The following is a 25,351-nucleotide window of genomic DNA, read 5'->3' as shown; positions in this document are numbered from 1 at the left end:
TCGTGGATTCCACTTTGTAGCCCCATTTCTGAAGGTTGGCTCTGCATCTCGTGGTGCCAGAGCGCAGTCTGTTCAGCGCCTTCCAAGTTGCCCGGTTTTCTGTGTGCCCAGGAGGGAGTCTCTCATTTGGTATCAGCCATTGATTGAGGTTCTGGGTTTGAACCTGCCACTTTTGGACTCTTGCTTGCTGAGGTGTTCCTGCAAGTGTCTCTGTAGATCCTAGAAAACTATTTCTTGATTTAAGTCGCTGGCGTGTAGGCTGATACCCAAACAGGGGATGAGCTGGAGATGTCACTGCCTTGGTCCTTTCACTATTGGCTGCTACTTCCCGGCGGATGTCAGGTGATTCAATACCGACTAAGCAGTGGAATTTCTCCAGTGGTGTAGGGCGCAGACACCCCGTGATAATGCGGCATGTCTCATTAAGAGCCACATTCACTGTTTTAGCGTGGTGAGTTGTATTCCACACTGGGCATGCATACTCATCAGCAGAGTAGCACAGCGCAAGGGCAGATGTCTTCACTGTGTCTGGTTGTGATCCCCAGGTTGTGCCAGTCAGCTTTCGTATGATATTATTAGTAGTATAAATACTACTACTACTAATTGCCAAAGAAAACGCAAACATAAAAAACCACAACGATGTGTGAACTAAAGCCTCTTAAGACATATAAACATTACCATAAAATTAAACATAGAAATGTTTTCAAAATACATAGTTCATACCTATGAAATCATGAAGCAAATCTTATTGAACTACCCAAAACTTCTACTAGAAGTTAGCACACAATTTGAGTAAATAATCATGTTTTCCATTCAGCGAGTAAATTAATAAGTGCATTTTTGTTCGGTTTTTTAAGCATTTTAATGGATTTTAATAGATTTTAATTGATTAATTTTCAGCTGCATCCAGATCAGTACGGACGCCGGACTTCTCAACTCAGAATTTTGTTTCATCTTGAAGGTAAAAAGCAAATCCTAAATGTAGAAGGAAAATATTTGTATGCCTTGGACTTGCAATATTTTTTTCCAGAGGAAAGTAGTATTAATTTTCCTTCATCTCCTGATGACTCTGGCCCTGCTTTTTGTCCTGTTTGTTGTTCCAGGTCCCCTTTGAGAGCACCGACAACCAAGGCATTGTTTACACTTGGGTCGGACGGGCGGCCGACCCGGACGAGGCCAAACTGGCTGAAGACATCATGAACCACATGTTTGACGACTCTTATAGCAAACAGGTGAGACGGGGAAATGTGGCAGGAAAAAGTGTTTCTATCATAGCTTGTATGTAGTATATAAAACCTATTAGTAATTGTGACTATGGCCGAAATCTCGTTCAATGGTGTTGGGAGAATACAATATTTATTTGCTTAATAGTCACACTTTTCCCTCCTTTTTTTAAATAAAAAAGGGGGGGGTGCGACTATTGCGAGAGGAAAATATTGTCGTTTTTTTTAATTGCTCCCTTCCTTTGTTCTCCAAAGGCATTAAGGCGGTTTAAGAACTATAAAATTGGAGGTCCGCTCTTCTCTCCTCCCATCTTTCTCCAAAAGCATTAAGGTGGTTGAAGAACTATAAAATGGAAGTCTGTGGAGCTCCACTCTTCTTTCCTCCCTTCTTTCTCCAAAGGCATAAAGGCGGTTTAAGAATTTTAAAATGGAAGTCTGTGGAGCTCCACTCTTCTCTCCTCCTTTCTTTCTCCAAAGGCATTAAACCAGTTTCACAACTATAAAATGGAGGTCTCTGGATCTCCATTCTTCTCTCCTCCGTCCTTTCTCCAAAGGTATTAAGGCGGTTTAACAACTATAAAATGGAGGTCTCTGGAGCTCCACTCTTCTTTCTTCCCTTCTTTCCCTGAAGGCATCAGGGCAGATTACAAAACCTGAAATTGAGTTCTTTGAGGAAAGAGGGAAATCTGAGTCTGGGAGTCCTTAATTTCAGGTTTTTTTAAATGGCCTTAAGGCTTTGGAGGAAGGAGAAAGGAGAGAAGAGTGGAGCTTCGGAGGACTCTGTTTTGTATTACTTAAAACTGCCTTGTCTACAGAGAAAGAAGGGAGAATGGGATGCAACTATTACGCAAGGAAAACAAATACAATTTTGGGCCTCCAAAAAATATTTGCCTGGTCTAGATTACGGCAAAGCGCTGTACATAGGGCTGCCCTTGGATGCAGTTCGGAAACTGCTCCAAAGATTGGATGGAAGAGTTACGTTATGCGGTTCCTTTGCTGCAACCAGACTGTTTCTGGGTACAACTCAAAACCATATTGCGACTTTATTGTTGTGTGTCGTTGAGTCATTTCCAACTCACAGCATTTCCTTGGCAATGTTTGTTCAGAGGAAGCTTTCCTCTGAGGCTGAGTTTGGCTTCCCAGAAAAAAAGCAATAATATGATGTACTTTGAAAGTAGTTGTTGTACTCCAGGAACTTTGGTTTTGTGGCTGCCACAAACTATGTTGAATTGGTTGAAACTCTTATGAGATACTAGCTGTACTCGCCATGCATTGCTGTGGCCAACCTTCCCTCCATCTTTCCCTTCTTTCACTCGTTCTTTCCCTCCCTCTTTCCTTCCTTCCTTTCCTTTTTTCTTTCTTTCTCTCTCTCCTTCCTTCCTTCTCTTCTTCTTCCCTTCCTTCCCCCTTTTCTTTCCCTTCCTCTTTCTCCCCGTTCTTCCTTCTCTACCTATTCTTGGACTGCAACTCCCAGCAGTCCTCCTGATCGATCTATCTACTTACCTATCGATCTCCATCTAAACTATCTATCTGGAGGATTGCTGGGAGTTGCAGTCTAGGAATAGGAAATTGGAAATATGCAAGGATTTGGGATGCTCTCAAAGAAATCCAAGGAGGAGAAAGCTTGCATCTTGGAAGCAGTGCATTTGGATCATCCTCCTTTCCTAAAGGGCCTGGTCTAGAGGATGCTGGGAGTTGAAGTCCAGAAGAGAGTGTGGATTTGCTATTCTGATTTTTTTTACCTGGGGGAATTGTTTTTGCGCCTGCGCTGTAGCATCTTTTCCCTTTTTTGGCCTTTTGAGTCCCTTCTGTTGTGTTTTTCAGTGTTTTTATGAGTGATGGTCACTTGTTGGCCTGATAGGTGTATTGTGTCCAAATTTGGTGTCAATTCATCCAGTTGTTTTTGAGTTATGTTAATCCTACAAACTTTGGGAAATAGTTGCATAAAGAGATATTGGAAACCCCTTATGCAAGCAAGCAAAAAGACTTCACAACCTGTGAGGATGCCTGCCATAGATTCAGGGGAAACGTCAGGAGAGAATGCTTCTGGAACATGGCTAGACAGCGTGGAAAACTCACCAAGCAAAAACTTATTTATTGGCATAATATTCTAGTATAATGCTGACTTTGAGAATCCCACCTGTTCAACCCTTCCTTCTCTGTGTGTTTCCAGGTGATAAACGAAGGAGAGGAGCCCGAGAACTTCTTCTGGGTCGGGATCGGGGCCCAGAAACCCTACGACGGAGACGCCGAATACATGAAGTACTCGCGCCTCTTCAGGTGGGGACCAATCCTAATCCTTTCCTCCCTCTCAAGTTTTTAGAATACGCTGTTTTAATTGTTTTGTGTCGTAGTTTGCTGTTGATCACCTTGAGTCCACTATATCGGGACACACATATTATTAATAAGAATAGGGTTAGCAACTTGTTTGATAAAGGAAAGGCTCAGTTCATAAGAGAATTACCTGCCTGTGCTCCCAGGCCATAAGTATCATCATCATCATCATCATCATCATCATTTAATTACTTATTAATCGCCCTCCATCCAAGATGCTCTAGGCATCCTTTACAAGCTAAAATTGTAAAGGATAAAAATACATACACATAGATATTGATAAAATTAACAAAGATCAAAAGCTCTAGTAAAAAGCCAGGCCTTGAGTGCTAGGGTAAAAGGCCCTAAGTCACGAATGGCTCTCATATAGGGCGGCAAGGACTCCTTTGAAAACTTGGCCATCTGCAAAGACACTGCACAGGGGACACCCAGGTGTGTTTCCATCCTGTGGGAGGCTTCTCTCATGTCCCTGCATGAGAAGATGGAGCTGACAGATGGGAGCTTATCAGCTCTAGATTCTGATACAGAACATATGCCATCCAGTTGTCCCCATCTGCTCACTCCCCCCCCCCAAATATATAGAATCTATATATAGAAATATATATATATATTCTGATACAGAACATATGCCATCCAGTTGTCCCCATCTGCTCACTCACCCAAAAAAAATTATATATTTAATAAGCCTCGACACTATAAGAGGGTTTTGTGAGACCAGTCACTCTCATTGGAATGTTGTAGTAATGGTGAGGCCGCGGACCAGATTTTGGTTTTTGCAGACCACTCGTGGTCCAAGGACTACAGGTTGGGAACCATTGATATAGGGATAGAAATACATTGGAGGAGACAAGGTCTTCTGGGTGGTGGCTCTAGACTTTGGACCTCATATACTGGGTGGGTGAGACTGGTGGGAGTTGTAGTCCACCCAGTCACAGTGATTAACAAGACTTTACCGTCTTTATGTAAATATGGGGCCTTGCTTCCCCAGGTGCTCCAATGAGAAGGGCTACTTTGCCGTGTCAGAGAAATGTTCGGACTTCTGCCAGGATGATCTTGCGGATGACGACATCATGCTCCTAGACAACGGACGGGAGGTGAGTGCCTTCGGGGTCCAGGGACGAGGAAGCCCCAAATCCAAAGATACGATGGTCAGGTTGCAGAACCAATCCACCTACAAAAGCTTTACTTACTTTACTTTATTTATATACCGCTTTTCTCAGCCCTCAGGCGACTCAAAGTGGTGAACATCAATACAAAACGTCACGAGACAAGTGTAGGGCAATTAAAAACTTTTGTATTCAATCACGTCAGACCCTTCCCAAGTGTCTAGGACTGTGTGATGTATTGGCGAATAATGCGTGCAGATCCCAGTAGGTGGCCTTTTGCAGCTGACAAATTGGTAATTTTCTCAGCGCCTATTGTTTTTAAGTGCAGGCCAAAGTCTTTAGGCACTGCACCCAGTGTGCCGATCACCACTGGGACCACTTTGACTGGCTTGTGCCAGAGTCTTTGCAGTTCCATCTTTAAATCCTCATTATTATTATCTAAATCATCATCATCATCATTTTACTGACATAAAACACATTATGTCACAGCAAACAATATATATATATAAAAAATTTTACTGACACAAAACACATTATGTCACAGCAAACGAGATATATATATGCGGGATTTCGAATCACAAAATCACGAGTCAAACACTTCCCAAGTGTCTAGGACTATGTGATTTTTTAACATTATTATTATTATTATTATTATTATTATTATTATTATTATTATTATTATTATTATATCCTTATTTTCTCTTAGCAGCTATCAATGCTAAAACACTGTAATATGTGACAACAATAATTATTATCATTATAGCCCTTTGCTTCTCTCTTAAGAGACCCAAAGCGGCAAATAATGGTAAAAACAGTACAATATTGTTGATTCAATGTTATATGAATTTATTGATGAATTTTTATAATGCTTTAATTGAGTTTTACTGTTTTAATCGAATATATACATTGACAGCATCACTTATGAGAAGCCGCCCTGAGTCCCCTACTATTACTACTACTATTATTGCATCTTTCTTTTTAAGAGGCTCAAAGCAGCTAAGAATGCTAAAAACAATATACAACTGAAAACCCTACAAATATAGTAGTAGTAATAATAATAATATGAATTACCTGCTAATTATAATAATAATGGGTTGTTGTAGGTTTTTTCGGGCTATATGGCCATGGTCTAGAGGCATTCTCTCCTGACGTTTCGCCTGCATCTATGGCAAGCATCCTCAGAGGTAGTGAGGTCCTCACTACCTCTGAGGATTCTTGCCATAGATGCAGGTGAAACGTCAGGAGAGAATGCCTCTAGACCATGGCCATATAGCCCGAAAAAACCTACAACAACCCAGTGATTCTGGCCATGAAAGCCTTCAACAATACAATAATAATAATAATAATAATAATAATAATAATAATGTAATGCATTATGCAACAATATAATGAATTGATTGTTCACTTTTAATGAAAGTAATATAATGCATTTATTACCCAACAATAATAATACAAATTTATTACCCACTAATAATAATAATAATAAAATAATGTATTGTCGAAGGCTTTCATGGCCGGAAACACTGGGTTGTTGTAGGTTTTTCCGGGCTATATGGTCATGTTCTAGAGGCATTTTCTCCTGACGTTTCGCCTGCATCTATGGCAAGCATCCTCAGAGGTAGTGAGGTGAGAGGTGGTGAGACCTCACTACTTCTGAGGATGCTTGCCATAGATGCAGGTGAAACGTCAGAAGAAAATGCCTCTAGAACATGGCCATATAGCCTGGAAAAACCTACAACAACCCGATAATAATAATAATAATAATAATAATAATAATAATAATAATTGCATGTATCTTTTCACAGGTGTATATGTGGGTCGGGACTCAGACAAGCCAAGTGGAGATCAAGCTGAGTCTCAAAGCATGCCAGGTACGGAGCACTCCTACTCCATGTGGCTGGGGATGATGGGAGTTGTGTTCCCAGATTGAGTCCCTTAAGTAATGGGCTTTTCTTCGCCACACAATTCCTGTTTAAGGGACAATTAATGGGTGGGATGTTGTTTAGCCATACTGTAAGGGTCCACCTTTCTCCTTCGTGGTCTCTGTGAAATTGCACATGTTTCCTGTGCCCATATGTGCGAATTTCACAGACGACCACTCGAACAAAGAAGATTACAGGTAAGCAACCCTTCTTCTCCTTCCTAGGTCTACATCCAGCACATGCGCTCCAAAGAGACGGCCCAACCGAGGAAGCTCCGCCTCGTCCGGAAGGGCAACGAGCCACCCGCCTTCACCCGCTGCTTCCACGCTTGGAGTGTTTTCCGGAAACCCCCTGCCTAATCTGCACCCAGGACTGGCTACTATGGCCTTCTATAGGCAGCCCCTTTCCTTATTTATCCTGTTCCTTTAAGCAGCAGCGCACCGGAAAAGATGTTACGAGAAGGGGCGGAGCCAGGAGAGGCACCTCCCCTTTGAGGTGGATCCAACCACAGTGCCTCCCCTTTGGGGGTGGAGCTAAGTCAGGCCCCACCCCTTTGAATCAAAGCCCCACCTCCCGAGTGTCCTTCTAGACCCAAACACTGTCGCACCGCTCTCCGCACTTGTTTTTCTTAGCGCAGTGATGTTTCCGAGGCATTTTCTGGGAAATGTTGCGGCTGGGATCCGGGTTCTTCCACTGAGACTTCAGCTCTCTATTTTATGTATTCTATTCTATATAATAAAATTGAAAATACGTTTCTCTGGGTGGATGGATGGATGTAGGTAAGAAAGCATGTATCTGTGGAGGAAGGTGTCTTTGGCCATCTTCCCCATGGAGCCCCCTTGCTAATGTGCCTATGGACCCCCATAGGTAGGTATGTATCTATCTGATGTATGGATCTGTGTAGGTATGGACCTAGGTAGGTATGAAGGTATGGATTTATGTGAGTATGAAGGTATAGATCTATGAAGGTATGGATCTGTGTAGATATGGTCTGCATAGGTATGGATCTATATAGGTATGAAGGTATGGATCTACGTGGGTATGAAGGTATGGATCTATGTGGGTATGAAGGTATAGGTCTATGAAGTGTAGATTCAGGTCTGCGTAGGTATGGATCTATGTAGGTATGGATCTATATGAGTATGATGGTATTCATCTATGAAGGCATGTAGATATGAAGTTATGGATCTGTGTAGATATGGGTCTATCTCAGTGTATCTCAACCTGGAGTTTGGGACTCCTGGCAGGGTCACGAGGGGGGTCGCCAAAGCCCACCAGAAAACACATATCTGGTGGTCTCAGGAACCCTTTTGGCAGAGAAGGCTGAAGATCTCTCCACCTGCCCTTCTCTTCCTTTTTGGTGTTGGTGATCTACAACTCCCAGAATTAAAAAAAACAGTCCCGTCCCCCCCACCCTAACCCCACCAGTATTCAATATTGGCCATATAGGTAGTGTGCCAAATTTGGTGCAGATCTATTGTGGGCTGGGTTCAGAGTGCTCTTTGATTGTAGGTAAACTATAAATCCCAGCAACTACAACTCTCAAATAGCAAGGTCTGTTTTCTCCAAACTCTACTGGTGTTCACATTTGGACATACTGAGTATTCGTGCCAAGTTTGGTCCAGATTCATCACTGTTTGAGTCCACAGTGCTCTCTGGATGTAGTTGAACTACAACTCCAAAACTCAAGGTCAGTGCCCACCAAACTCTTCCAGTATTTTCTGTTGGTCATGGGAGTTCTGTGTGCCAAGATTGGTTCAATTCCATCATTGGTGGAGTTCAGAATGCTCTTTGATTGTAGGGGAACTATAAATCCCAGCAACTACAACTCCCAAATGACAAAATCCAAAGCATAACTACTACTAAAATTTATATTTACAAAATGCCTAACTCGGGCATTGCTAGGGACTTCAACTAGTTTATAATGAAAATACTATGTTCCCTCCCTGAACTACAAATCCCAACATTGCATGACAATCAATGGGGAATAACTGTTGGCATCGTAATACAATAGCAGTAAATACAAAACACAGCAAAGTATTCCCAGCCCAATCAGCTATACGGGTAAATCAGTTCTGGGTTTTAGTCCAAATGTTAAAATAGGCCATATCCAAAGTGCTGGAAATTTCCATTCCAAAATGATATTGCAGCTCTGGTTCTGATTTATGAGAGCTCTCATTAGTCATATTAGCAGTGCTGAGGGGTCCTGCCAAATTAGCATACAATAATAATAATAATAATAATAATAATAATAGGTGACAGCAGGATTGAAGAGAAACAACTGGAAAAGATGACACGATATGAGGTTTTAAAGATTGAACTGCAAAGACTCTGGCACAAACCAGTAAAGATGGTCCCAGTGGTGATTGGCACATTGGGTGCAATCCCTAAAGACCTTGGCCTGCACTTAAAAACAATTGGCGCTGACAAGACGTGTGATCCAATGCAACAGCCAGCAGAGTGACTGCTGTGGATTCATCTTGTTATGTTTCAAATAATAATAATAATAATAATTGGTAAAGGTAGGTAAAGATTTTCCCCTGACATTAAGTCCAGTTGAGTCCGACTCTGGAGGCTGGTGCTCATCTCCATTTCTAAGCGGAAGAGCCGGCGTTGTCCGCAGACACCTCCAAGGTCATGTGGTCACTGGCATGACCGCATGGAGCGCCGTTACCTTCCCGCTGGAGCGGTACCTATTGATCTACTCACATTTGCATGTTTTCAAACTGCTAGGTTGGCAGAAGCTGGGGCTGACAGTGGGAGCTCACCCCCACTCCCTGGATTTGACCCTGCAAACTTTCGGTCAACAAGTTCAGCAGCTCAGTGCTTTAACCCACTGCGCCACTGGGGGCTCCTAATAATAATAATAATAATAGTAATAATAATAATAGTGTTTGGACAAAAATGCAGAGGCTTCACTTACTCCAGGATAGAAGCTGCAAATACAAATGTATTAAGAGAAATCGAACATTTCTGTTTCAATCCAAGACTCTTTCAGACAGACAGCCACACAGCCTTAAAGATATTACTGTAAATGCTTTATTTGGGGGTGGTTTTTTTTTTTCTTGTTTCGTTTATTAAAAACCTGTATTAATAGCTAAACAAGGCTAAATCCGTTATCTGGACCGGAACAAAAAAAAAATGATTCCCAATAAGAGGGTACATTCTACCAAGGAGACTAATTCCCTCCCTCCATCCCTCCCCTCCGCAATTCATTGAAAAGGAAATTAAGACACACAATGGCACATTTCCGCTACGAATTCCTCATCCCTGTTTAGACACTCCATTCGCTCTCTTTGACACAAGCAAACACACATACAAACAAACAAACAAACAAAGGGAGAGAAAGGGAATGCAAACTGTACCGAAATATTCCGAATTTCTTGCAAAGTCGTCACTGGGGAGAAAGGAATGACCCATTAACTTTGCGCAAAACTCCGTTATCTAAGACTGGATCTTATCTTAGGCTGAGACCAAATGATTTGAGATACACACACACACACATACATACATGACCTTCTTTATATTTTCCAGCCTTTCCTAGGCACAAAAGGCCCAGGAAGAAGGATGGGGAAAAACACACATCCACACTGCAGAATCTGTCGCAGTTTGATACCGCTTTAACTGTCGTGACAGAATTCTGAGACTTCTCTACACATCCCAGAATGTTATGACAGTTAAAGGGGTTTCGATGTGCTGCAATTGGCAAGTATGGATGCATCACGAGGACTGGGGAGATTGTGGACTACAAATCCCATGCGAGAAGTAATGGTCCCAACCTCTTTTTGTTTTTTGGCACCGGAATTGAGTCGAAGGAATGTGAACGAAAAACCCAAGAAGAAATAAAAACAAAGTGGGGAAAGGGAAGTGGGTTCAAATGACAGATGAAAGACGTAACGAAACCAATAAAGGATGAAACGTGAGCAACGCAAGCCTTGGTTTTGATCAGAAATGGGAATGAGGTGGCCCTTTCGGTCATTCTGGACTGCAAGGCCAAGCGTTCAGCACCTTCGCCTCGAATCGCTGGGAAGCACAGTCCAAAAACATCCAAACACACACTAGACTTACCCTGTTCATACCAATCCAAAAGTGAAATTAAACCTGAATTGCAAAACCCATCGTATCCCAAGAAATGGCAAAGGGAGGATGGGACTTGTAGTCCCACTTGGAGGGGCTCCGAATAGCTTTGTTTCAAGAAGCCGCGAACTGCATGCAGCTAAGAGAGAAATCATGCAGATGTCCGAAAGCAATCATTAACTCCCCCAAATTGGCTGTGCAGAGGAAGGGACGATAGGTTTTGCAATCCAGTCTAGGCTCTGTATACTCTTCCTGTTAAAAGAAGACTTTTTGGGTGGAGAAACATACCTTACAAAGTGACCAAAATCCTGCCCAAATGTCCGAAAAATTCATATTTTCCTCGAAACATTGAGACGAATACAAACAGCAAAGCAGGAAAAGGACGTGAATTCTGACATTATTATTTTTTTCTGGTTCAAGCACCAAGGTTTGTTTGTGCATCGAAGTTTCCCCGAAGTCTGCTTTTCCCCACAAAGTGGACCCCAACTCGCTCAAAACCCCAAAAGACTTCGTAAGAAGAATCCTTCAAGAAAAAGACCATCAAATAAAAGGAAAACCCTTAGAAAAAAGTCATTTTCCCAGACCCCAAAAAGGCAGGATTTGGCTCCAAAAAGGAGCTTTTGGGGAGTAGGCTCAGTACCGATTCCGTCCGGTTTCCCAATCCAAAGGCTCTGGAAATAGGTCAAAATACTTATGTGTTATTGTCCCGAGGGAAAAACAAAAAATCGTACAATAAAAGGATTCCGAGGTTCCAAAGATCCTATATAAAAAGCTACTTGTTTTCCTAAGAGCTCATTTGAGGCTTCGCTCCAAAGAAACGGCGCCAACTCGGTTCCGTTCTTTCCTTGCGTTCCAAAAACGGAGGATGATTAAGAGGCGCCGCGGGTTCCTTTCGCGCAACGCAACTGGCCCGTCGTAAACACATGGCACAGGCTTTTTTCCGAGAAAGACGGATTGAGAGGCAAATTCGGAAACGTACCGAAAACAAGAAGGTTTTTGAGTTCAAGGTAATAATTTCACTTGTTGTTGATCCTTGCGTAATAATGGAGAAACGGCAAAAATGCGTCTTTCAAAGAGTTTGTCGCAAAATCAAGTCCCAAGTCGCTTCTGCCTCCTTCCAATGACTTCTCCGCCTCTGTAATAGGAAATTATATTATTGTTATAGTTACTACACAATTGGGGAAAAGAATCTGTTCCTGGATTGAAATATTTCCTGTTTAATTATAGGGTCCTTACGCTGAAAGTAGTTGTTCCCATTCCAGAAAATTAGTTTTTGTGGTGCAAACTATGTCGAATTAGTGGAGACTCAATGAGATATTTTGTTGAAAAACTCTCGCAAAATGTGCTGCAGGATTTATTTACTTCATTTCTATCCCAGCTTTCTCGACCTGAGAAAGGATTCAAGGCGGCTAACAAATATGGCAAAAATTAAATGCTGCACAGGTAAACAATAAAACACATCTCATAAAAATATAAACAATCTAAGTCATGTATTGTCGAAGGCTTTCATGGCCGGAATCACTGGGTTGTTGTAGGCTTTTTCGGGCTATATAGCTATGTTCTAGAGGCATTATCTTCTGGCGTTTCGCCTGCATCTATGGCAAGCATCCTCAGAGGTAGTGAGGTCTGTTGGAACTAGGAAAATGGGTTTATATATCTGTGGCATGACCAGGGTAAGACAAAGGACTCTTGTCTGCTGGAGCTAGGTGTGAATGTTTCAACTGACCACACTACCTCTGAGGATGCTTGCCTTGTTTGTTTCCTCTCTAAAACTCTAAAATCATGACAGCAAGTAAAGAACCACACTCAGAAAACAGGGGAATTCCAGACAAGAAATAATCAGGGCCAACTAACACCTCCCAACAAAGGATTCCCCCAGGCAGGAAACAGCCAGGCTTTGAAGCTGCAAGGTGATTCAATGCTTATCAAGGTGGCCAATTGAAACATTCACATTTGCCTCAAACAGACAAGAGTTCTTTCTCCCAGCCTGGACATTATTCCACAGATATATAAACCTCATTTTCCTAGTTTTCAACAGACCTCACAACTTTTGAAGATGCCTGCGATAGATGTGGGTGAAACGTCAGGAGAGAATGTTTCTGGAACATGGCCGGACAGCCCAGAAAACTCACAGCAACTCAGCCATGAAAGTCTTTGACAACACATTCCCCGTGTTTTTATGATATAATCAATTCGGAAACAACCCAAGGACAATATGTTTCATAGTTATTGGTGCAGTCTTGGTCCATACCTCATTTAATTAAGATCCCCGGAGAACGAGCCTCGTCCTCGTTGACGTTCCTCCGGTTTCTCTCCGTTTCTTCTGAAGGCCTGAAAGATAGTGAAAAAAACACTGTATTAGTCTCGCTTATAAGATGCTTCTCCGAAATGCTCAGGACCAGAAGCGTTTTCTATTTTGAGTTTCGGTTGTTACCACATGAAAAAGAAGGGGAGCATTCCGAACTCCCAATACTCCCGCTTCTCCGGAGAGACTTACGCCAAATAGTCCTTCACTTCCTCCGCCGTGATGTCTCCCGTCATATCCAGAGGGGTGTCGATGCTGTTATTGGGGGAGTCGACCGGCGTTGGGGAAAAGGACGCTTGGTGCTCTTCAGGAGATCCTTAAAGAAGCAGAGTGATACGCATAAAGCAGGGGCCCTCAAAGCATGGCCCACGAGCCAGAATTAGCCCGACAAGAGATTTCCCTGGCCCTAAACTTTAGACTCACTGCTACCACTACCCTCTTTTGGCTTCCTTAACCCTCCTTTCCTTTCCTCTCACTGCTTTCCTCCAAAATGGACAGATACTCTCCAGACTTTCTTGCTCCCTCCATAATGGAGGGAGGAAAACGGAGAGGAAAAAAAGAAAAGAAGGAAGAAAAAGAGGTAGGAAAAAGAGAGGGAATGAGAAAAAGAAGGTAGGGACAAGAGGGATGAAAGAGAAGAAAATGAGATGGAAAGGTAGATAGGAAAAATAAGTAAGGAAGTGTGGTGGAGTGGTTTTAACCTCGAACTGTGGCTCTGAACCCACTGGATGACTTGAGGCAAATTTATTTAATATTGATTTACTTTGCTTATATACCGCTCTTCTCAGCCTTTCTCAGGCGACTCAGAGCAGTTAACAACATCAATGCAAAACATCACATGACAAGAATAAAGCAATTAAAACAAATTACAACATCAACAATTAAACATTAGTCCCCATCTCAGCCTCAGAGGAAGACAAAGGCAAATCCCCGATGAATTAATCTGAACCAGAAAACTATTTGAGAGGGCTGCCTTGGGGCTGCCCTGAGCCTGAAACGACCTGAAGGCATACAACAACAACAACAACATCCTATAGCCAGTCTGAGGGAACCTAAACTGGCCCTCTGTTTTAAAATGATGAGGACTCCTAGCATAGAGTTTAACTGGTCTGAAATCCTACTGCTGGTCCCAAGAGTTTTGTTGCTTTCACGCATCTTCATGTACTTTATTTATTTATTCATTTAGAACATTTGTATTCTGTCCTATTCTCGACCTCCGATGAGGGACTCGGGGCGGCTTCCAACAATATAAAAACACCAATAAAATACACAATTACATAAAATGATAATAAATACACATTTAAAAACAGTTCACCAAGTTTAAAACGTGCTCCAAATCAGTCCAAAAAATGCGGTCCATACAATATCATCTGGGATGACATTTCACTACTTTCAGGTATCTTTTTATGTGTGTCGATGTGGGGAAAAAATATTTCCTTTTAAATCTTTTTACAGTTATGTATTGATGTATCCCCCCCCCCCCCCAATTAAAATTGGCTGGGACTTTCTTGTGAGCTTTTTCCTTGAGGCTTTTATATTACAGGCTTGAGACACACTTGTAGTAAACGAAGTAACAAAGTTTATTTATAGCTTCTGGCTCCAACGCTTATGGTTACATTTGTGTGTACTGTTACAGTCTTGAGTCTTACATTCAATATCATTCACTTAGTTAACTTTTCCTATTAAACTTCAACTGTTTCACATCAACAAATATGTTACTTTTTCATATACTCTTGACAGAACTATATTCCGCCTTAAACCACACTGGCACTTCTTTATTTTCCTTAAAACTTAAGTATCATTTTCCTAACTGCTTTTCTCTCACAGAAGTTCCTAACTGTCCTTCACAAACAGGAATCGCTAACTGAACTAATCTGACTCTCTGCCTATTTTTTAAACTTAACTCCGCCCCTTTGGAATGTTCAGCTCTCTTCCCCCCAACTGCCATTTTGGCTCAGCGGCCCTTTCAAATCCTGGCTTACACTCATCTGCATACGACCAATCGGCTGCACTTATGCAAATTAATCTTGCCTCTACTGTTGCTAATCTATTTCTGCCAATTCTGCCACATTGCAACATAGAGATATACATCAAAAATTTAACATAGATCAACAAATTCGCTACATCATCTAAGCCAATAAAAACCATCTATTCTGCGAATGCTTGCTCCCACAGCCAAGTCTTAAGTGTCTTGCGAAAAGTCAGGAGGGAGGGACAGATCTAACCTTTTTAAGGAGGGAGTTCCACAGCCGAGGGGCCACCACAGAGAAGGCCCTGTCTCTCATCCCCACCAAACACGACTGCGATGGTGGCAGGACCGAGAGCAGGGCCTCCCCAGATGATCTTAAAGTCTTTGATGGTTCATACGGAGAGACACATTCAGACAGGTAAAGTGGGCCAGAGCCATTTAGGACTTTATAGGTCAAAACCAGCACTTTGAATTGTGCCTGGAAGCTAATAGGCAGCCAGTGGAGCAGGTATAACAAGGGCATTGTGCACTCCCGTTAAGTAACCTGGCTGCTGAGCGCTGGCCTAGCTGAAGCTTCCGAGCAGTCTTCAGAGGCAACCCCACATAGAACATGTTGCAGTAGTCTATTTGGGATGTAAAAAGAGCATGGACCACCATGGCCAAGTCAGACCTCCCAAGAGGTGGGCGCAGCTGGCGCATAAGTTTTAGTTGTGCAAAAGCTCCCCTGGCCACCACCGAAAACTGGGATTTCAGGCTCAACGATAAATCCAGGAGAACTCTCAAGCTGCAAACCTGCGCCTTTCTTACTGTCCTGACCATAAGGTAATGACATCCCATGCATAATCTGGATGTCATTGACAAATGGACACAGAACCATGTAGTTACCAAATGGGCAAGAACGGGAACGTTTTATTAGCATGCAATAAAGTCCAATTGCTCAGAAATGGCTCGAAGGCACACGGCAACAACACAAAGTGACTCTTTAAAGAGAATTTAGCTGCCAATATTGGGAGGAAGTAAAGTAAATGAATATAATACGTTTAGGACAGCCAAGCAAGGATAACACAACTTTCAAACCCAAGGTTTGATTCAGGATGCCATCAATCGGTTTGGTTAGACTGTAAAAGCAACGGTCACAGATCTGAAAAATGGGTTTCGCTTACGTTCGATGCTGGAGAGGGAGCGATTAGGGTCCGAACTCCGAACGATGTGGGTCCCATTGGCCTGGTTCAGTTTGGGCGTCAAGGCATAGTTGTTTCTGAAAGAGCAAGGAAGCGGTGTTGGCCATTCTGGTTTGAAAAAAGGGTCAAGACTGCAATGGGTAAAACCTTTTCTCAACAACAACATTTTATCATGGTCCAAAGACCCTTATTGCACCCTAGGTGTACAAGGAATGCAGGTAATGAAATTAAGAACATCCGGTTGATTAAACACACACATGGATACAATTTAGAACAGTTAAAAACTGCTTAAAATACCTAATGACTAAAAACATAGGTAAAAGACTACAACAGTGTTGCTCAACACTGGAGGGGTTGTGAGGGGGTGTCAGAGAGGTTGCCAAAGATCATCAGAAAACAGTATTTTCTGTTGGTCATGGGGGTTCTGTGTGGGAAGTTTGGCCCAATATCTAACCTTGGCGGGGTTCAGAATGTTCTTTGATTGTAGGTGAACTATAAATCCCACCAACTATAACTCCCAAATGTCAAGTCTATTTTCCCCAAACTCCACCAGTGTTCACATTTGGACATACCGATTTTCATGCCAAGTTTGGTCCAGATCCATCATTGTTTTGAGTCCACAGTGTTCTTGGGATGTAGGTGAACTACAACTCCAAAACTCAAGGTCGATGCCCACCAAACCTTTCCAGTATTTTCTGTTGGTCATGGGAGTTCTGTGTGTCAAGTTTGGTTCAATTCCATCTTTGGTGGAGTTCAGAATGCTCTTTGATTGTAGGTGAACTATAAATCCCAGCAACTACAACTCCCAAATGATGAAATCAATCCCCCCGCCCAACCTCACCAGTATTCGAATTTGGGCATATCAGGTCTTTGTGCCAAATTTGGTCCAGTGAACGAAAATACATACTGCATATCAGATATTTACATTATGCTTCATAAGAGTGGCAAAATTACAGTTGAGAAGTAGTAATGAAAATAATTGTATGGTTGGGAGTCACCACAACCGCCAAGGTCACATGGGGAAGGTTGTCGCTAAGTAGAAACTTCACATAAAATTGGCTGGTGATTTTCTTAGTAGGGGGCTGATTATGTGTGCTTTGGCCTGTGCATAGAAACTGCACGACAGTACAATGTGGTAGATGCAGTGTACTTCCTGTTCGTTACATGGCCAGAGTCTTTTATCACACGGGGTACCTGGAAATCTCCCATGCAGCAATTCAGACGGGAGCACACTGCACCTTGCTTTGGAAAATAGGCAGCGGTATTTGGCCACAGTCAAGTTCTTTAGATAGTTTGCTGCATGGAAAGACCCAACATAATGTATGAGCAGGGCACTCGAGGAGCAAGATACAAAGGTTGAATGAAAAGTAATGCCCCCACCTTCGTAACTCTCAACAGATGGCAGTACTGGTATGCAGCAAGTAGAATCATAGCATCATAGAGTCATAGAATCAAAGAGTTCAAGAGACCTCATGGGCCATCCAGTCCAACCCCATTCTGCCAAGAAGCAGGAATATTGCATTCAAATCACCCCTGACAGATGGCTATCCAGCCTCTGTTTAAAAGCCTCCAAAGAAGGAGCCTCCACCACACTCCGGGGCAGAGAGTTCCACTGCTGAACGGCTCTCACAGTCAGGAAGTTCTTCCTCATGTTCAGATGGAATCTCCTCTCTTGTAGCTTGAAGCCATTGTTCTGCGTCCTAGTCTCCAGGGAAGGAGAAAACAAGCTTGCTCCCTCCTCCCTGTGGCTTCCTCTCACATATTTATACATGGCTATCATATCTCCTCTCAGCCTTCTCTTCTTCAGGCTAAACATGCCCAGCTCCTTAAGCCGCTCCTCATAGGGCTTATTCTCCAGACCCTTGATCATTTTAGTCGCCCTCCTCTGGACACATTCCAGCTTGTCAATATCTCTCTTGAAGTACTGGCTTGTTCAGTAGACTCTCCTCTACAGTTACATTTTGGCAGGAAGCCTTAGCATTGAACAGTTGTGTTGCTAAAGTGCAAAGTATGGAACCCTGCGCAGACGGTCAGTCAATGGGGCTTAAGCAACGTGCAGTCATTGAATTCTTGACAGCAAAAGGCATCACCCCAAAGGAGATTCATCAGAGAATGCAAGCTGTTTATGGTGATTGTGTTGATGGGAGCACTGTGTGTTGTTGGGCGAGTAAGTTTAAAGCTGTTGAGGTGGAAACATCTGACTTGCGTGACAAACAAAGAGTTGGATGTCCTGTGACAGCAACCACCGAGTTTCACAAGCAAAAGGTTGACAGATTGATTCAGGACGATTGTTGTATCACTCAGAAATTTCAAGCACAATCAGCATTTCACAAGAACGTGTGGGTCACATTGTTTTGCTTGGCTATCGGAAGATCTGTGCACAATGGGTTGTGGAAACAGAGTGTTGACTTCTTCTGTGACGGTTTCAGAAAACTTGTTCATTGTTGGCAGAAATGTATCCAATTGTCTGGTGAATATGTGGAAAAGTGAATAGTGGTAGTTAAAAAGCACATTCCAGGGATTATTTCTGTGTTTGATTTATTAAAATATTCCTATCCAAACCCAAGTAACGAAGGTGGAGGCATTACTTTTCATTCAACCCTTTGAGCGCAGCTCAAAAAAGGCAATAACCCACAATCTCTGATTGATTGATTTGAGAGCCATGTCAAAACACAGATGAGTTCGGACGGATGCGGAAAGGCCGACGGAGGAGGCTTTCTTAGAATTGATCTTTTCTTAAATGCTTTTTGGGGAACCTGACTGACCCAAGGCAAGTGGCATCGTGGCTGCGGCTCGTGTCCAAAACGCAAAGCGGCTCCGTGATGTTCCTGGTGCTCAAGGAGAAGCGCTCAAACTCGGAGGGAGAAATCAGGTAAAAGCCTGGAAAGAGAAACATGGAAGGTCTTTTCAAATTGTTGTAAGCCACCAATCTGGGAAGAGATGGGATGGATAAATGATAAGTAGATAGAAAAGATAGATATATTCGTATGCCAGAAAGATACAACTGGTAGATACACTTGGCTCCTGTGAATTGACAGCAGTTAGTTTTATCTACTGTTGTTTTAAAATTGTATTGTTTTGATTTTATGCTATATGGGTTGACAGGGGGTTGTTACAATTTTATGTGATGTGTTTTATACTTTTGTACGGTTTTTACTTGTATGTTATATGTGCACCCTGGAGTGCCTTGTCATTTGCTTATAGGAAAGGTAACGATGATACATAGACACAACAGACAGATTGGATGTATGGATAAATAAATACAATCTATATAAATAAAAGTGTAATGTTTGTGGGATTAATATAACTCAAAAACCACTGGACGAATTGACACCAAATTTGGACACAATACACACATCAGGCCAATGAGTGACCATCACTCATAAAAAACACTGAAAAACACAGAAGAGACTTAAAAAGCCAAAAAGTAAAAAAAATTCAATGCATGCACAAAACCATATATATATACACACACACACACACATATATATACACACACAAATATATATACACACACAAAGCACATGTACAGAGACTGGGTCACAGCAATGCATGGCAGGGGACAGCTAGTGGATAGATACGTAAGTTAAGAGATGATACCTAAATACAATACCTAGATAAACAAATGACAGAATGGATAGATAAATACAATAGATAGAAAGATATGATAGAATATAAATAGGTGGCAGACAGCTAGACATGATTTATGATACACCTGATAGATAGACAGATAGATACAAAAGATATGATACATAGAAAGATACCGTAGCTCATTAATAGCTGACCGACAGATATGACAGATAGGGTAGATAGATATGATGGTCTGATAGATAAAAAGGAAATATGACACATAAAAAGATATATATTAGATGTCAGACAAAAATGATGGACGGATGAACATAAAATAGGTATCCCCGTTACTTTCCTGCCAAAGCAGTACCTATTGATCTACTCACATTTGCATGTTTTCGAACTGCTAGGTTGGCAGAACCTGGGGCTTACAGTGGGAGCTAACCCCGCTCCCCGGATTCGAACCGCCAACCTTTTGGTTAGCAAGTTCAGCAGCTTAACCCGATGTGCCACCAGCGGCCCCAGCTATGCTACATAGATAGATAATAAATAGCAGTATTGTTTTACACCCTCCAGGTGTTGAGGACTGCAGTGCCCACAATTCCTAACAGTGCCTATGCCTGTTCTAAAGGCTAATGTATTGCCTGTAGCCTTCACCAATTGAACTCCTAAAATGGAGAGAAATCCAGAGCCCAGGCCCAGAAAAGGGTCCACCCCCACACGCTACGGACCCACCTTGCCCATGTTTGGTGAAGACGCAGGAGGCGATCCCGCTGATGTCCTCCTTCCGGACGCAGTCGTAGTGCACCTGCGGCCGCAGCCCTGGCACTGTGAAGATGTGGATGTCTCCCAAGTTGGTCAGGCAGGCCAGGCCGTTTTCGGTATAATCCTCGCAGGCTGCGCTGGCAAAGCTCACCAGCCCCACCTTCCGGACCCGGCAGCCTTCGTGGGCCGTCAGCTTGAACTTAGTCTTGGCACTGACTTTGGGCAGCGTGAACACCTGGGAGGGAAGGACGAATAAGGGAATGGGGAGGGATTAAGTCACACCATAGCCCCATCTTCAGATGTCAATACATTCATCTCCTTTCAAGACATGATGTTTCTCTTCCTCCAAAGAACAGAACAGAGTCCTGGAAGTTGGGAGAGTTCACTCAAAGCCAGTGGAGTTAACCATGAAGTCAATTGTGTGAAAGGCAGGATTGCAACCATGAAGCCAATTTGGAGAAAAGAATGATTACAAAGGAGAAAGAAGGGTGATTGCAGAAGCCAATTCAGAGAGAGGGACTATTGTAACCATAATGCCAAATCAGAGAAAAGGAGGATCACAACCATGTAGAGACAGATGAGAAAGAGGCATTACTTCAATCATGAAGCCAATTCAGAGAGAGAGGGACAGTTAGAGCCGTGAAGTTGCATGCTGCAAGTCTCTGAAGCTTTAGGTGCCCTTACTGCCTATTACAGGGAAAACCAGCTGATTCCTAATCCATCTAAAATGCAGACATCGAGCTCTGAGGACCACCTGGGAAGGAAGCAATCTAGCACACCCAAATACCTGGAAGTTACTCTGGACCGTGCTCTGACTTATAAGAAGCACTGCTTGAATATCAAGCAAAAAGTGGGTGCTAGAAATAATATTGTACGGAAGCTGATTGGCACAACCTGGGGATCACAACTAGACACAGTGAAGACATCTGGCCTTGTGCTTTGCTACTCTGCTGCTGAGTATGCATGCCCAGTGTGGAACATATCTCATCACGTTAAAACACTGGATGTGGCTCTTAATGAGACATGCTGCATTATCACAGGGTGTCTATGCTCAACACCGCTAGAGAAATTATACTGTTTAGCTGGTATTGGACCTCTTGACATCTGTCGGAAAATAGCAGCCAATAATGAAAGCACCAAGTCAGTGACATCTCCGGCCATCCTCTGTTTGGGTATCAGCCTACACGCCAACGACTTAATTCAATAAATAGTTTTCTAAGATCTACAGAGACACTTGCAGCAACACCTCAGCAAGCGAGAGTCCAAAAGTGGCAGGCTAAAACCCAGAACCTCAATTAATGGCTGATACCAAATGAGAGACTCCCTTCTGGGCACACCAAAGATTTAGCGAATTGGAAGGCACTGAACAGAGTGCGCTCTCGCACCACGAGATGCAGAGCCAACCTTAAGAAATGGGGCCACAAAGTGGAGTCCACGACATGCGAGAGCAGAGAAGAGTTAACCACAGACCACCTACAACAATGCAACCTGAGCCCTGCCACATGCACAATGGAGGACCTTTTTATAACAACACCAGGGGCACCCCAAGTGCCAACTATTGGTCAAAGGCAGTGACATCTCTGGCACATCCTCAGTTTGGCTATCAGCCAGCAAACCAATGATTTAAATCAAGAAATATCTTCCTAAGGTCTGCAGAGATACTCGCTGGAACACTTCAGCAAGCAAGAGTCCAAAAGTGGCAGGTTAAAACCCAGCACCGTTATTAGTGGCTGAGAACGGATGAGAAACTCTCCTGGGCACACAGAAGAGTGGGCGACTTGGAAGGTGCTGCACAGACTGCGCTCTGGCACCACGAGATGCAGAGCCAACCTTAAGAAATGGGGCCACAAAGTGGAGTCCACGACATGCAAGTGCGGAGAAGAGCAAACCTCAGACCACCTACAACAATGCAACCTGAGCCCTGCCACATGCACAATGGAGGGCCTTCTCACAGCGACACCAGAGGCACTCCAAGTGGCCAACTTCTGGTCAAAGGACATTTAGCATAATGCCAAGTTTTTAATCTTTGTTTGTGTTTCTGAATATATGTTAGCTGTGCCCTCAACTCGCTTCTGATATTATTTATTTATTTATTTCAGAGTTTTATATACCAACCTTCTCACCTCTTTTGAGGGACTCAGACCGGTTTCCAACCATAAAAACACATACAATCGGTAAAAACATCATAGTTCATATTACAATAACACATTAAAACAACAAATATATCCAAAAACTACAGTGGTCAGTCGTCATACTAAAAAACAATTATACATCATCTTCCATCCATGTCTTAGGGTGTTGTCTCACTCATCAAAAGCCTGTCTCCATAACCACGTCTTCACCTGTTTCCTAAAAGTCAGGATAGAAGGGGCGGTTCTGATCTCTGGTGGGAGAGAGTTCCAGAGTCGCGGGGCCACCACCGAGAAGGCCCTGTCCCTCGTCCCCACCATGATAAATATATATAAAAAAACAGTCATGAAGCCAGTTCAGAGACAGGGAAGATCACAACCACAAAACCAATTCAGAGAGATGGAAATTACAAATGTGAAGCCAATTCTGAGAGAGGGCAACATGTCTTGCTTTCACTTTGAATGAAGAGATACCTGTAGGTTTGTTCAGATGGCATCCGCTCTCCCCAAAGTCTGCTAAGGTGACAATTTTCAAGCCTATTCCAAGGAAGATAAAACAATGCACTTAAAGCCACGGTCCTCTAACGTCATTCTCCCTCACCTTGAATTGCTCTTCCGAGGCAATGAGCACCGAATGGCTGCCCTGCATGTCGGGGGCCTTGGCCAAGTCCCGGGAGACTTCGTAGGGCTCCGGCAGAGGGTTCCCCCGGCCATCAAGGACCGCAATCGACACGACCGGTGCTCTGTGCATGAGCTGGATCTCCTTGCCCAAGACAGCTTCTGCGGAGCGTTCCGCAAACTTCTCCTGGGAGGGGACCTCCAAGGCGTAGGCGAAGACAGAGCCAGAGTTGGTGCCGGCCCACATGGTGGGTCCGTGATGCGCAGCTATAAATCAGGGAAAGGAAAACGAGCCAGAGGTTGACCACAGAACTGCCCTGGAGGCCTAGAGGAAAGGATGCTCTAGGTCCTCCGAAGCAAGGCTATGGGATCTAAATCTCTCAGTGTCTAAACAAAACCACATTCAATGCAATTATGTAATAAGTATATTTATTGAAGTTACAAGCTGCTTTGGGTCTCAATATAGAGAGAAAATTGAGGTAGAAATAATAATAACAACAACAACAGCAACAAAACAACACAATAATAATAACAACAACAACTATTAAGTCAATTTAATCGGGCCATCATCTGTGCGCACTGACAACACCATTTGAATGACTCTGGATGCTCTTGACCTTCCCTCCAAACCTACTGTCCCAGTTGAAACCCCTCTGAGAAAAAAGCGAAAGGGCAAAAAGGCGATCCCAAGTGGCCACTGACCACCCAAAAGGTCACTTGTGGTCCTAACCAGGAGTGACGCTGTGCCCCACACCCAAGGTCAAGCAGAGGCAAGAATGGAGTCCACCTGCCTTACCGTCTCGCAGGAAGGTATCCGCGAAGTAGAGGCACCGCACCACTCCAGAGAGGGAGTCATCAGCAGACCGGGGTTCGATCCGCCGTTGGACAGGGGTCATCTCAACCTCGTGGGGCCCCGGCTGTTCGGCCAACTGGGCATTGGCCTCATGGACCTGCAGAGAAGGTAAAGCTTGACTCAAGAAAATGAATTTTATGAATGGGAGACACCCCCCCCCCCTTGTCGGCATCTTTGGTTCTCTTTTCATCTCCAGAACTGGGCCAAATGCTATTCTACTACCGAAAAAATGTCTTCCAAGACCTTCTTCAAAATGGACCTTGGCCTTCGAGAATCGGAACTGATTTCTTGGTCAATGGGTCTGAGGTCCAAGATGCAATCCCTAGACCCCTCTCTTCCTAATTCCTTTCCATCTTCCCCTGTGTCTCGAACCCACCACCCAATATAGGTTAAGCATTTGGAAGAAGTGCTCCCGTTGTACCACTGATGGTGAGGACATGGGGTCCAGCATCATGTGTCATCAATAATAACAATGTCATAGCAGGACTACCTTGAGTCCCATTATTAGGAGAAAGGTGGGAAACAAAAGAATAATATCATATAGCATGAATAACAGTATATAACACAATTTGAATTTTTTTCCTGCCTGGTTTGGAAGCGTTATTTCCTGTTCAATTGTGTGGTATTTAATTTGAAAGTATTTATTATACCTCAGAAACTTTTGTGGCTGCCATTTTGAACCTTTTGAGCCTTTTTTAATCTTTTGTGCAGAAATGTTTACAGTTTACCGCATATACTCGAGTATATCCTGAGTTTTTCAGCCCTTTTTTAGGCTGAAAAGCCCCCCTCATCTTATACTCGAGTCAAAGTTATTTATCATTTTACTCTATTTATTATTATTACATTTATTATTTTACTGTGTTATTATTATGTTATTATATTTGTTACATTATTACATGTATTTTATTCTATTTATTATTATTCTATTTATTTTCTTCTATTTATTTTTACTATTACATTTATTATCTCACTCTATTATTATTATTACATTTATTACTTTAATATTATTCTATTATTATAATATTTATTATTTTACTTTTTTATTATTCTATTACATTTATTACATTATTACATGTATTATTTTATTCTATTTATTATTATTATTCTATTATTTTACTCTATTTATTATTACTATTGCATTTATTATCTCACTCTATTATTATTACATTTATTACTTTATTATTTTACTGTTATTATTATTTTATTACATTTATTACATTGTTACATGTATTATTTTATTCTATTTATTATTATTCTATTTATTATTATTCTATTTATTTTACTCTATTTATTATTACT

At 42.6% G+C, this 25,351-nt stretch overlaps 2 protein-coding genes across 3 annotated transcripts in view; one reads left to right on the top strand and one right to left on the bottom strand.

Annotated features, from left to right (window-relative positions):
* Positions 1-7,336, top strand: part of LOC132782109 (protein flightless-1 homolog) — a 48,698-nt gene extending 41,362 nt beyond the window's left edge. The window contains exons 25-30 of the mRNA XM_067461551.1: positions 901-961; positions 1,104-1,232; positions 3,397-3,503; positions 4,546-4,651; positions 6,469-6,534; positions 6,810-7,336. Coding sequence (XP_067317652.1) covers positions 901-961; positions 1,104-1,232; positions 3,397-3,503; positions 4,546-4,651; positions 6,469-6,534; positions 6,810-6,944 — 604 coding nt within the window. The 3' untranslated portion in view covers positions 6,945-7,336. The remainder of the gene's footprint in view (positions 1-900; positions 962-1,103; positions 1,233-3,396; positions 3,504-4,545; positions 4,652-6,468; positions 6,535-6,809) is intronic.
* Positions 7,337-9,601: 2,265 nt separating this feature from the next.
* Positions 9,602-25,351, bottom strand: part of LOC137095129 (lethal(2) giant larvae protein homolog 1-like) — a 65,207-nt gene continuing 49,457 nt past the window's right edge. For both annotated transcript variants that reach the window (XM_067461422.1, XM_067461423.1), the window contains exons 16-23: positions 23,996-24,149; positions 23,183-23,466; positions 20,423-20,687; positions 18,883-18,997; positions 16,100-16,194; positions 13,160-13,283; positions 12,914-12,993; positions 9,602-11,797 (exon numbers count right to left, since the gene is read on the bottom strand). In XM_067461422.1, coding sequence (XP_067317523.1) covers positions 12,915-12,993; positions 13,160-13,283; positions 16,100-16,194; positions 18,883-18,997; positions 20,423-20,687; positions 23,183-23,466; positions 23,996-24,149 — 1,116 coding nt within the window. In that variant the 3' untranslated portion in view covers positions 9,602-11,797; position 12,914. The remainder of the gene's footprint in view (positions 11,798-12,913; positions 12,994-13,159; positions 13,284-16,099; positions 16,195-18,882; positions 18,998-20,422; positions 20,688-23,182; positions 23,467-23,995; positions 24,150-25,351) is intronic.

Source organism: Anolis sagrei, chromosome Y (assembly GCF_037176765.1).
Source record: "Anolis sagrei isolate rAnoSag1 chromosome Y, rAnoSag1.mat, whole genome shotgun sequence".
Lineage (NCBI taxonomy): Eukaryota > Metazoa > Chordata > Lepidosauria > Squamata > Dactyloidae > Anolis > Anolis sagrei.
Note: the sequence above shows the minus strand (reverse complement) of the source record. Positions and strands in the feature narration are given on the sequence as shown.